At 40.4% G+C, this 14,054-nt stretch overlaps 1 protein-coding gene across 4 annotated transcripts in view; it reads left to right on the top strand.

Moving 5' to 3' along the window:
* Positions 1-14,054, top strand: part of NRXN3 (neurexin 3) — a gene marked incomplete at its 5' end in the record, with an annotated part of 972,314 nt that overhangs the window by 295,199 nt on the left and 663,061 nt on the right. For all 4 annotated transcript variants that reach the window (XM_082057637.1, XM_082057638.1, XM_082057640.1 and 1 more), the window contains one exon: positions 10,972-11,175. In XM_082057637.1, coding sequence (XP_081913763.1) covers positions 10,972-11,175 — 204 coding nt within the window. The remainder of the gene's footprint in view (positions 1-10,971; positions 11,176-14,054) is intronic.

The raw sequence follows: 14,054 nt of genomic DNA, 5'->3' as shown, positions 1-14,054 counted from the left end.
TGCTGCTAGCAATCTGGAGAGTAAATGTCCCTCTGGACTTCATTACAGTGGACAGAAGTGCTTTAGAGAGGATAAATAGCAGGTTCTTCACCATCTACACTCTCTCAACTCAGAGTTTTCCATTATATCTAGTATAAAGAAAACAATATGGGATGTTGGTACATTATCACATCTTGTCTATAAGTGCATGTAAATGTCTTGATACAGGATAACAGTGTGTCGAGGTTTTGATTGCAGGGTGACAATAAAACCCTGGCAGATGTATTGTTAGCCCCCTCTCCCCCCACTTCTCTCTTCAGCCCCTCCCTCTCCCCACTTCCCACTCAGCACAGGCGATCGGGAGGGAAAGAAGGACAGAGATAAGAGAGTTGGAAAAATTAAAAATGTTTTACTAATGCTACTAATAAAAATAGAGAAAATGATACAAAATATACAAAACCAATCTTGAAAGTCTCAGCAACTGCAGAGCCAGCACCCAAAGTCCTGGATTGGACTCTGCAGCCAACCGGAGCTGGATTCAGTCTGTCACTAGGCCTCAGTTCGCAGGGACGACTAGCAAGGTCCTCTCCTAACGTTGGCCATAAGGAAAAGGGATGAGATCCCCGTGATCTCCCACTTTTATATGAAGTATTCACGTGAATGGGATGTTATACTCCGTTGGTCAGTTTCTTGGTCACCTGTTTCTCGTTGCCCCTCTCACTAGATGTACATCTGTGCTTATCAGTCCAGTGACCTCGCATTCCATTGCTATGTCTACCAAACCATGTATCTGGCTTTAGCTGACAGGCAAATTCACTAAAAGGGAAACTTGTTTTTAACAAAACCAGGACACAGTGTGACTGCTTTCTGATTTCTGTTAGGATCAGGAGAGATCCAAATATTTAGGAAAAGTCGTAGATAATGTAACAGGTGTTTGAAAATCTGCACAGAAACAACAATTTCAGTCTAAGATAACTGGTGATTTCAATATTTGGTCTGGTTTTGAATCAGAATAGACACAGGCCTCAGGAACTATCTCTGTCTAGTGATAGAAGCAGCTGAAGAAGATTCACTTTTACTTAACTGAGACATCAGACTGGCACTTCTGGAGCATGACATTCTTTATTGTATTCCGCCTGCTGCTCTGAACTTTGAAGTGAATAAAATGGGCAGCATAGTGGTGAATATGAAAGTTTTAGGGTCACAGCTACTGTCATAATTTATACATCTACGGTTCTTTTGACTGGAGGATTTAAAAGAATTTGCAAACCCTGACTAAACCTTCACAGCTTCCCTAGGAAGTAGGATTTATTATCTTTTACAATTCCCATCAAGATCATTGGAGGCTCTTAGAGCTTGGGGAAGAAGATTAATGGAACTCTCTTCTCTGTGCATCTAAACCTTTGAATTTCGGAAGGAAGGTTTGCGTTGGCTACTGTTTTATGTAAACCCATCCACTGAATGCTAGTCTATCCACTTAGGGGATGCTGTACCACAACCTTTGTTATTTGAGATATGCTTGTAGGAGTTTAATAAGTGTATGAATTTGCATAATTATAATGAGTGTTTTGGACTATGAATTGCTAACTCTGCCCTTACCAGGTTATACTCATTTTCTAAGAGACAAACTGCACTTGGTCATGTTTGGAGTCGGAGAGGAACAGTTCATGGACATTCTTCTAATTGCCTAAACAAGGAAATTCTGGGTAATTGCGGTCATCATTATTATAGAAGCAGCATACATTCATATGTCACGTTTTTATTTCTTCATATTTATTTGGAATTCCCTTTTTTATAAACACATTTTGTTACAAGTATCAGAGTCATGTGGTAGAATTTAGTCTGCAGGACAATCATGTTTTCAGAAAACAGTGGCCTATTACTTACTTGAAAGCAGGACTTAATTTCTCTTATCTGCTAGTGAAATTTACATGCTTGAACGTGTATCTCTTGCTTCAGCTGTCATGATCTTGGCAATATCAACTGCCATCCCATGCCAACTACTAGTTTCTGCTTCGCTTTTCCTCTTCATTGTGGTTACAATAATTGGACAGTGGTTGCAATTAGCTGAGTGAGCAGCCTTGGCTGTTGCATCTCTGCTGATGACTTCATTAGGAGTGGACAGAGCCTGTGGGATGCCTGGAAATCAGTGTCACCATTTCTGCACAGTCTGTGCTGCATGGATGGAGCGTCACTCTTAGGCAGGCACCACCCTGAGATTGAAGGTTTTGCAAATGTTTTCAGGGAAAGCAGCAACTCTATGATAGGAGAAGAAAAGGCTTTGAAAGGACCTTCCCACAGGTCCTAGTATCATAAACTCTTCTTAGTTTATATTCTAAGTTTGGAAGATGTAGTTTGAAACCCCAATTTACATGTTATATTGCATTTTTCCACAGCTTGGATGCTGTTGTTACTCTCCTAATTCCCACCTGCTCTGTTGTATCTGGCCTCCCTCAAAGATGACCTATTTGCCAGCCTTAGTGAGTGTTGTGATATCCCCATTTCCAGAAACCTGCTTGCCTTGTATTAGTTTTAAATAGTTACCCAGCTCCTCTGCCTACTTATTTGCAACATGGCAGTCTATGAAGTTCCACTTCTGGTCCGTCCTAAATCAGAGATTTCCTGCGTTGAATAATGGTTTCTATTTCAAAAACACCATGGTGTACCTTTGATATTTGTGGACAAGTTTACTCTACAGTTTGTAGACCCATGTTTTCCCTCTGCTCCCTGTCCTACTAAAGCACCCCTTGCAGGAATTTAAAACGTTCAGGGTTTTGGGGCTGTCAGATGAGAAAAAGGAAGAAAAGGAAATTGAAAGTTGTCTGGTCCATGCTGTGAACCTTCCTTGAACCTTTCTTCAACTAACAGCTGGAGGCAATATGAGTTACTGTTTTTCTTTCCAATAGTCAAAAAACAGAACTGGGGGAAGGTTTATTGTGCTTTTATACAAGGTTATGAATGTAGTTCAGATAGCAGACTTGCCTTTTAAAAGTGGCAGGCTGGTAATAACTGCCTTCATAGTAGCTTTCCCACATCTGTGGATTTTGTAGCAGAGCCCTCATCTCCTGGAAATTTGGGGAAGTAATGCAAATTTTACTGCTGAGAGCCACCCTTAGAAGCATTTCCATTTTCACCTGACAATCAGCAGCCACTGGGAGATGTTGACAGTGTATGACACGCCAGTTCAGTGAGAGCATCCTTACTTGTGGGATAAAAGATCAAAACCACAATAGTTGGGTGTGTTTAGCAATGTCATAATATGTTTGGTTCCTAACTGTAATTGTTGAGATGATTCAGTGGGGATAAAGAATTTGCCCAAGGACATACGGTGCCTGTAGGAGTGTGAAATTTTGAATCTCCTGTTTCTTCAGGCTTAACAACATGCCATAAACAGCATCCCCATTAACGCAGTAACTCGAAAGACAAAATCTATTCCATCTCAGATCAGTAGCAACTTTCAGGTGTAAGATGATGGCTCTGAAATGTATCCATTGAAATCAGTGCATTCTGGCACTTGTCATAGAGCAGTTGTGGTTGAAAGGGATCTCTGTCCCAACTGCTGCTCCAAGTGGGGCCAACTTCAAGAACAGAATCAGTTGTTAGAGGCATTTTCCAGTTGAGGCTTGAAAATTTCCAGGGGTAAAGTTTCTGGGATTTCACTTGCTGCAAATTGTGTCTACTCTCTCTTTCTTTCAATGTATACATCTGAGATGAGCAAAACTTCATCTCCGTTTTTTGATGAATGCTACTGGGAAGAGAGTGATCAGATGCTTCAAGTGGCTTGACAGTGCCATGAAGAGAACTCAGAGATGGTCAAACTAAACAGAAGTCACTTCATTTTCTACATCCTATGATGTGTGTAAGGCAAACTCTCAGACTATAATTTTAGCAGCAGATTTCCCTATGCCTTCCTCATTATGCTTCTTGGCTTTGAAGAGCAATTCTTCTACCCTTAGCCTTCTTGACAGAGATTTCTTCCCAAATAGTTGTACACAGTTCTGTAAATGTTAGAGTGACATTTGAAGTAAGTTTGAAGAGCCCGTGTGCTCCTTCTTGGTTCCCCTGTGTCTCTGCCAAGCTTCAGTATGGCAATACAGCCTTGCTTGTCACCTCCCAGGGCTAGCAATAACATTTACAAGCTACAGTTTCCTCTTTTTGCAAATATTTCCACTGTGTTGATCAGTGCTCTCCAGCCCTGTTCTTTATGATGGCAGCCCAAAGAAGAGAGATGTGAAGTTTATTAGATAACATTTACCTTTCATTGTGGATTAAAGTGATTTTTTTTTTTTTTTTTGGTAACTCTGCACCTGACTACGGCCCTTAATTATTTTATCCTCTTTTGTGTGTGGTGATGACAGGAGGAGGGGAAGCACATAACAAACGTGATGCTGATGGAAACTGGTCCGTACTTCACTGAAGGGTGGTCACAGGTTAGCCTTGGGAGCTGGAGGGGTGGTTCATTACAGAAGTTAAACAAAAGAATCCATAGTGCAAAGACTTCTGAGGTTTATTAATGGAGAGAGATTTGGGATCCTGGATCCTAATATGTCTTCTCTGGGTCAGTTTAAAATTTAGTAGGTCTCCACTGAAGTTTTTGTTGTAGACAGTCAGAAACCTGATGCCATTTTCCCTTACAATGGTAGAATCGTCGTAGTTTTAACTAGTTCCTTAAGATTACACCCACTTTGAGCTGAAAATTCTCAGCACCAGTTTACAGGATTTTGGTATTATGTAACCTCCTGTTAATATTGAACTAGAAAAGCAAGGTGTGCATTTTGGATTCAGATTAAAAAGAATTGTGTAGCAGTTCTGAAAAAATTTCAGAATTGCTTCCATTCTTAAGTAATTTCAATTCCTTAGCTTTATGAATCAAGCTATTTTTTTTGTCTGAGAAAGGACATTACAGTACTTGCAGTGAACCCTGCACCTTCATATGGATATGTTGCTTGGGGCTCTTAGTTTGCCTTCCTTGCCTATATTTGTGTCTTTCATTCTGTGGATACTTAAATGATATTTTTTTCTGCAGTAATTTGGTATTTCTACTTGTGTTTAGAAAAAAAAAAATGGTGAATAGGGTGTTTATTCTGTTCTGACTTTTTAGATAAATGGATAGGTGTGGTTTGCACTGCAGGTGTTCTTCAGGAATTTCTTATTTTATATGAACCATCCAGCACTTCTAGGCTGTTTTCAGATTTGCATGTATGTTAAAAGTAATGAGATCTTTTAAATAAAGCTATGCTATAAATTTCACAGGGTTTTGAAAATATGTGTTTGATGAACAATATTCATCTGTATGTCATCTGGTCTATGTAAACATCTGCTAGCAATTTTTGTCTATAGCAGCAGTCTTATAAGTGATAATTATTATTACTGCTCCACCAGTATTCTTGCATCCCTGAAAATGTGATGAATGCCTTGCAGCTACCTCTATTATCTCTCTCATTTGCTGCTCATTTGGAAATATTTTGTACTCGTTGTACTGATAAGGGTGTCTTATGTAATTATTCTACTTTTAGTGCAGTTTGGTCTTAACTGGCATATGCTATTCAAACTGGAGCATTTGAATTTAAGAAAGTAGTATACAAATACAAGAGAAGCCAGAGGTGAGAAGCAGAAGAGACAAACTTTGGAAAATAAAAGCCAGGAGTTGAAGGAATGGGGTTTACTCAGTCTAGAATAGAGTAAGAGAGCTGAGGTAATGGTATGCTGAGTTTGAGGATATGAAAGTCCTCTTGTAAAGCAGATGTATATCTACCGAGAGTAAGGAAAGACAGCATAGTCTTAATTTGAAACAAAAAAACCTTTGGATTGATGTTGCAAAAATACTTCGGTCCGTGAGGGAGGATAAACCCTGGCAAAAACAGCACCACCAGTCCAGGTTCTTTACATTTATGTGGTTGTACATGTCCAAGATTTAACTGTTTTATTTTCATGAGTTTTCAGTGCATAACAACTGATGATGATGCTATTGACATCTTGACGGGCTGAAATTTTTAAAGCACAATAGCTTTGTTCTTAGGAGTACAATAAACCTATCAGTGGCTGATTAGTGATACTATTTGCAGGGTATTTTGCTAGACTACTAAAATGCATTCTTATTTCCAATGTAATAATTATTTTTAGGTGGGTATTTAAAGACAGTTTTGTGTTCCCCATTGTTGTCCCTCTGTCTTGTGTTTGCCTAAGATAGAGTTAATTTTCACAGGAAGCTGGAGGGGACACAGCCAGGACAGCTGACCCAAACTAGCCAAATGCTCTGTATTTAACTGGGGGAGGTGGCCAGGGGAAGGGAATTACTGCTTGGGTTGTGCTCACCAGGTGTGTGGGACACCCCTGGGCAGTGAGAGCCCAGCTCTGGGAGCCCCACAGCTCCCAGCTCCTGTCTCGCCAGATGATATACAAGGCTGTATCTGCTTGTGAGCACTTTAGGTTCCCATTACATTTTTTTCACCAAAAAAGGCATATTAACTCCTGGGTCCTAGTCAGATTTTGGTCTGAGTGGTTATATTCAGGCTCCCCAAATTACTTAACAGACTTCCATTGTTGAAACTCATCTGTATGGAATCTGCTTGACAGGAATGAGGATTTATTTTTTAATTTTTACGCCACTTTTTTCTTTGTAAAATGTGATTTTAGTTTTCAGAAAATTAAGGCTGCTTTTCTTTGTGATCATGTGTCTGCTGGCGGATATATTAAAATAAAAGCTGGCAGGTTTGCATGGAATGGAAAGAGGTGTGCCGTGTAATTCCTATATGAAGTTTTGTCTAGTTTGTGGATACAAAGTTCTGGCACATTTTCTTGAAGGATCTTTCAATTTTTGTGAGAAGGTGGAAACATTTGGTCTGTATTCCCTGTAGTTTTGAACCAGCATACCTGTTCGCTGCACTTGCTCCTTGCAACGTGTCTGGTGCCTGTCGAGTTGGTGGGAATCTCTGCTCAGTTGGGCTGACTCGTGCAAATGTAGTTATGGGGAGTACATCATGTGCCCTGAACTGCTGTTGTTGGTGATTTCAATTGAATGTTTTTGAAGGGAAGGTGTTTTTTCCTCCTTCTTGCACTGCCATCTTTCTGGAAGCTTGAAGAAGGAAGAAAGTTATGTTGCTGTCTGGGAGGCAGAGGAAAGAGATCACAGGGAAGAACAGGAGATTACAGAAGAGCTAAAGCAGAGAAGAAATGAAAGAGGCAAAGAATGGAGATTAATACAAGAGAAAGGTTAAAAAGCAGGAGAAAGAGCATGAAGAGGTCTTGAATATTTTTGTCTCTGTATTCTAAGAACATGCCTGTTTCTGTCTCCCCGTGAGGTTTATGCAGAGCCTTGTGGGGAAGAACAGGGAATTGCTCCTTTGGATGCTAAGTGTAAAATTAAAGCTGGCAGGGTCTCAGAGCACAAGACTGGGAAGCTAATCGCTCCTAATAACATATTGATTTTCACGGATCTCTGGCATTATGTCAGGGCAGTTTTGAATCAGCACCTGGTTTCTTCATCTTCCCATCTCCAAGCTACTGGCAATGAAGCTTCTGGCTTTGTAATTGCAGATAAATTGTGTTCTGGATCTTTTCATCTGTAGAAATCTGTGGGTCTTTGAAACATGGTTTCACCCGTTGCTTCTATGCACGTCTCTGAGGCATCCAAGTATAATACCTACTGTAAAAGAGTGGAAGGAATGTGCGTGTATTTTTAACTCAGATAACTGTGCCACTGCCTGTAGTTATGGTGCTGAAAAGTGTTACAGTCCCATTGCTGCAGATGGCTGGGGACAATTTAATGGATGCCTGGATTCAGGCAGAAGTCACTAGCACATGTGTCAAGGAGACTGAGGTCACCTGGTTGTTGCCAGGTTACATTCAACTCTGAGCAGATTTGCCGTATGTGTTGCTTAGCTGTAAAGTGCCTTCCTCGAGTTTTGGGGGCTGACTGCCAAGACAAGGAGATCAGTTTTATTTGTATGACTGCTACTAGGCAATACCCCCCCCTCAGAAGGGGTATTTTTGTAGCTGGAGGGAGTGGTCTGCTTACAAGGAGATGTGCTGAAAAAGCTCCCAAATACTCCAGATGATGAAGACTTGCAAGGTGAGAATGAAATCTCTTTATTTTTAAAAGGTGTCAAGTGCATAGGTGGTCTGAGCTGGGCCAGGCTCAGGTCAGCATGGGGGCATACACAAGCACAGGAATTTGCCGTCTCCTGTGATTGTGCAGAGGCTGCTTCAAGTATTTCATGCTATTTAATTTTATCTGCTTAATTGTTACAAGGATTTATTGCTCCCTGTTTGTAGCAGATTGGCCAGAGAAGGGGCAGTAATACTCGATTTAGTCTACTCTGGGATGTTAGCTGAAACACTGTCTAGACTTTTGTGCCGTCTTCAGCAATTCTGGGTGTTCTTCAGGTCCTTCTTACATAAGTTTAACAATAATGGTTGAGATTTCTTGTCTAAGGACAATAGTTTTCTGGCAATGGGATCAGTAGAGCTGAAGGACACAAATTATTTTTGAAGGGAAGAGACTCATTACTACCCTGCTTTCAATTTGTTTTCTTATAGTGTCTGCAGAAAAACTCATGTTTCCAAAGCACCTAACACATGGTGCTGTGGAGTAGGAACCAGCAGGGCTGGGGCTCTTGTGTCAGCTACTCCCCCTCACAGTCCGCATGTCCTCCAGCTCCCTTCTCACAGCTATTCAGGCACCAGGGCGAGCAACTCTTTCATGCAAGGCACAGCTGAGCTGAAGGCGTCAAAAGAGCCATTTCATGCTTGACTGCGTTTTCTAATACAATCCACAGAGAGAGAGAGGAAAGAGAGCAAGGGGGGGTTGTGTGTACATACGCATTGCCTTTGAGTGTATGTATAATATACAGTACGTTTAGTTCCAGCTTGCAGCTGTGGGTGGCAAGTAAGAGGTGCAGACGTGAGGGGGAAGAGAATTGCACTTTGAAAAAAAAGAAACCATTTCCCCACCTTGAAAAAGGAACTTTCTTTCCTTCTCTGTTTCTTGGCCAAGTGAAGATGTGAACCCCCAGGGCAGCACTGACAGCTGGTGCCCAGAAGGTGTATGTATGGCTGAGTGGGTATTACGTGTAGAGGGCTTTGTGTGTACAGACCATGACAGTGTGTGGGGAGTGCAGCTAAGAAAACTGGTGAATAGGGATGCTGTTCACAGCTGTCTTATTTTAATGATGATCCCAGAAAAGTTTTCTTCTTAATGGGTTTGTATGTCCCATGATCAGAGAGGTGCTGCTCACCAGCTATTAGTGTGGTGTGTTGCTGCACCAGCACAACTACAGTGATCCCCACCGAATGTTTTGTAACCATATATGTCTCCTCTCGCACTTTATCAGCCTGACACTTATATCATTATTTGTCACCTTATTTGCATATTTATTGCCACACTGTAGTTCTGTCACTGGCCATTGTGGAGCTAGCCATGGGTCCTTTCCAGCATGGACTTATGGCTGTTCCTCAGTTTCCTGTCCAGCTACCCTACTCTATCATCTAACATTTAGGCACCAAGAGGACATAAGGATTGGCTTTGCCAAACTTGCTGTTTTGCACTAGAAGTTCCACTCCTGTCAGCTTGGGTAGCCTGGCTGGGAAACACAAGACAAAGGGGTGAAACATGAGGAAAGCATCTAGATTCTAAATACACGTTGTTGCAGTTGGTTAAATGAGATGCTAGCTTTCTGGGGTCTGTGTGGGGTGTCTGGTGAGAATCCCAACCATTTGAGAAAACTGTAGCTTAACTGGATGAGGCACTGGTAAGAGTGCTTTAAGGAGCAATTCTCTCATATGCCTAGGGAGCCGGACTAGTTCTTTTTCTTATCCTCTGAGATTTTTATGTATAGTTTTGTGGTCGAAGTCCTATATGGAGCAATCTCTGTGGCTCTGCCCTCAGTAGGGTTAGCTGTGGGGAGAAGGGGTGGTCTGATTCAGGTATTAATACATTTATGTACATTTTAAAATTTTGCTGATAAAAATGCTTTGGAGCATATTCCTGGACTGAAACAATGATTGCCATGCCATAGTGGTTGCTGCAGTTCTGTCACAAGACTTTAATTCTAGCCCCTAGAGGAGAATATCAGTTTCTGCAGGCAAGACCCTGAACAAATAGAGAATGTTAAGTACTATAACTCCTTTCCTCAGCTGAACTTCCCATTTTCTTCAACATCCTCAGAGATAATAGAAAAACACAATTTCTTTCCTTGCTGTTTCTTACTTTTTCTCTTCCTGGCTTTCATCATGCCTCCATCTCCTGACAAATCCTGTGTTTGAATGACACTGAAATTTGCAATGAAGTTTGGTTTGTTCCTTTCTTCATTATCGTTGCAGTGCCATTGGTTGTGTCAGCAGAGCTCTAGAAATATTACTTGTTAGTATAGAGTGGAAAAATATAAAATCAAGAAACAGCACAAATCTGATGTAGAAAAGACCCGTTAGGAAACTTGCTTCATACAGTTATTTTTCTTTTAAGTGCTAACAATGGAATGAAATTCCTCTCTAAATAAGCAACATCTCGTAAGAGTACCAGAAATAGGAATTTTGAGCCATCAAAGGCAAGACTAAATCCTCTAGTAGAAGTGTTGTAGACATTATTTAAAGTAGTCATTACATCTAGGGCAGGGGAAGGCTGGAGTAATGGATGAGATTGCATTTTCTGGAAGATGTGAAAAACAGAGGCTTGGCCAGCTCATTGTCACAAAAGGGCTCTGTGCTAACATACTTATTGTTGGGGGTTCTGTCTCCATGGGTACTGCTGCCTCCAGTTGTGGTGAATACCATATCTTTATGTTTGCTGTTCATATTTGCCACATATAGTTGCTGGATGCAGTTAAACAGTTGCTGTGTTTTTACCCAGTTACACACCTTTCTGTGGCGAGTGGTACGGTTCCTATAAACACAGTGGTCTATGATAAGTGTCAGGGTTTTTCAGGAGTGAAGATCATACAGAATTGTAACTTCTTTTTCCTTTTTTTTGTTCAATTTTTTGTTGATTCCTTGCAGAGGCCTCTATCTTAAGCTATGATGGCAGCATGTACATGAAGATCATCATGCCTATGGTCATGCACACAGAAGCAGAAGATGTGTCCTTCCGTTTCATGTCCCAGCGTGCTTATGGGCTGTTGATGGCAACCACCTCTCGAGACTCTGCTGACACTCTGCGCCTGGAGCTTGATGGAGGCCGTGTCAAACTTATGGTCAATTTAGGTATCGTATAAAAAAATTTCATTTTCCCTTCACTCTTACTTTGGGCTTGTGACTAGTGGTTTTTAAAATAATTTTGTTTAATTTCTGTTGGTTTGATTGGATTGATTTCTAAAATAACTGCTGAGACCTTCATAATGATATTCTCTTGCGGAGAGAAATTCTCTTCTGCATTGCTGCATGAAGATTTGCTGTCAGTTCTTCGTTATGGACAGTGTTGGTTTTTAAGTCTTTAAGTTTTTAAGTTTCCTTTCTTGGTCTGGGACTGGTGAAGCTCTGTGTGATACATGCTGCTTGGTCCATCTTTTGATCAGTTACATCCCTCATTCATCTAGCATCACTCAAAACAGTCAAAGCCAAACATGGGAGAGATGCAAAATGTCAAGATATATATGGTGGCAAGCAGAAGTCCTGTGAATCCCATGCTCTTTACAGAATTTGGCAGCGTTTGATAGAACTTGATCTATTTTATTAATTTACTAATTATTTCTATTTGCCAGTTACTATATGCTTCAACATTCAGGGCTTTTTATATCTAGTAAAAAAGCCTGGGTTTTTTGATTGTGTCTTTATTAAAATGAAGGCAATAAAAAAAAGTGCAAACCCCTCCTCCCAAAGGGTTGTCTTCTGTCTCCTTAGAGTTACACTTTTCCAAAAAATAATTTAAAAAGACAATTAGAAACAAGTTCAACAATAACAACAATGAAAAAACTGGGAGTGAATATACTATTAGATTAGTCTCAATCCATTTTCTTGCCAGTCTTGAAATATTGTACTGAATGACAAATAGTCTTTTTAAAGAATGTAAATATACAAGTTGAAGATTTCTTTCACTGTTCAGTGATGCAACTTGTTGCTTCATGTAAATCCAGAATACATCTAAGAAGAGATTCGGAGTCAAAGAGGCAGAACTATCATGACTGTGCAAAATGTTAAACTTCTTCGAATATGTAGGGTACTGTCTATGAAGATAGGTGCATGGTCTGTGAAAGCTCGTGTAAACTTTTAAATACAAATCCCCACCAACACAAGCTTTCACATTTTTGAGCTAACAGTATCAGCATCTTCAAAGCCCTGCTGTGGTGATATCAGGAGCAAAACATGTAGTGGCTTTGTGTTATACACCCATACCTGTAGTAATGGTTCTTGGTTTTTAACTCCTGTCCCAGCTACATGTGATAAGTTTGTCAAGGTCTTGATGTGCCATAAAAGAGCTTGAGTGATGAGTTTAAGGTTCACCCTCATGTGGGCAATATGTTGTCCAGCAGTTGTCCTCTGGAACTAGATTGTTTTTTAAAATTGCTTCTAGTCTCTTTTTGGCTTTGAAAGTGCAAATCAGACCCTTAATATTTGCTCTTGGTAGAAGAAAGTGAAGAGAAGAAAATGCATTTAAACAAGTTCATATCTCTTAAAAGCAAAGATTCTCCATCCAAAGGGCTATAGAAATCCTGTCTCTTTATTAAAAAAGGAAAAAAAAAAAAAAAAGAAAATGCAGTGTGTCAGAGTTCCTATTTGGAGTATACATATATATATATATACACATATATATATATACTTAGCTTGACTGAAGAAGTGTAAAGCACTATTGAGTGTCTAGCTAGCATAGGTTCAGTTGCTGTGCTACCCAAACTGGCCTAGAGGACAGAGTGAATAGATCAACCTCAGCTATGATAGTAACTTCTCCAATAAAGAGAAACAGCACTCAAATAATAGCCATATCTGCCTGTAATAACTTTAAAGTGATGGAAAATTTCATGGATTTGCAGGGTGTCTCTGGAGAACAGCTCAAAAGAATAGCTGTTGAGCATTCTTACATCTGCAAAGAGAATCCTTCACAAAACTCCAGTGCATGTACATATATGACTACATTTTCTTCTGATCTAATACAGTTGGTGCTAATAATCTGGCAAAATGAAGTTATCTTTTTCCCCACTGTTTCCTTGCTTGGCAATTATTGCTAGCCATTTTATTCTCAGAGGATAAACTTAATCACTGGAACACTGGCAGTGGCATGCTTCTGTTGCGGAAGTGATGAGGCAGTAGAGTAGCTGCTTAGCTCTACACTACCCCCTTTTGCAACCCTGAGCCATTTCTTTTACCTTGAATGCCTTAGTTTCTCTCTTTCTTGGAGACAGAATACTTCACAACCTGCCAGGGATTCTGGTATTATTTTAATAAGTGCTGCTTCTATCACCTTTGATACTCCCACATGAAAAGTACTACAGCATGAAAACTGCCAGACTTCATAAAAATTGTAGCTTTTTCTTCTGGGAAAGGTACCACTTGTTGATTCTGTTCTATCTTTATCTTCCTTTAAAATCAATGAGAATAGGGGGAATTGCCTCTTTTTGGTGTTCAGGGCATCCTAGACTTAGAGCTCATGTGAATATGAGGAGGGCATGTTTAGATTACCCCAAATACACTTACAATCTTTTACAGCTTATTCTTTCCTTTCCTGTTTCCCTTATATCTTGCTGGAAGACAAAATTTTCCCTCATGATTGGTCAATATTGTGTGCCTGATTGGCATCAGTCACTTTTAGCACTCACTGGGTTCTGTTACACCATCACCTAGCACACAGGTGAACTGTTCAGCTCTCTGTCTTCTAAAAGATGTGGCTAAAGAATTGACACATGGTCTGCACATGTTTGGAAAGAGATGTCATTGATGGTTTAATACAGGGACAAAATCTGTAAACCAAACCCTGTGTTAACTGAAGGCTGTTTTTGTGTAGTTGCAGGGACTGAAGCAATGTATATGCCAGATTTGGCAGCTTTTGAGCTGGAAAGTTTTGTAAGGTTGAATCTTCTCCCAGAAGCGACTACAGGCTGCATCAGTGGAAACCTGTCAGCACTCTCTATGTGCAACTCAACAGAAGGGTA

This window comes from Streptopelia decaocto (assembly GCF_964273445.1).
Source record: "Streptopelia decaocto genome assembly, chromosome: 7".
Classification (NCBI taxonomy): domain Eukaryota; kingdom Metazoa; phylum Chordata; class Aves; order Columbiformes; family Columbidae; genus Streptopelia; species Streptopelia decaocto.
Note: the sequence above shows the minus strand (reverse complement) of the source record. Positions and strands in the feature narration are given on the sequence as shown.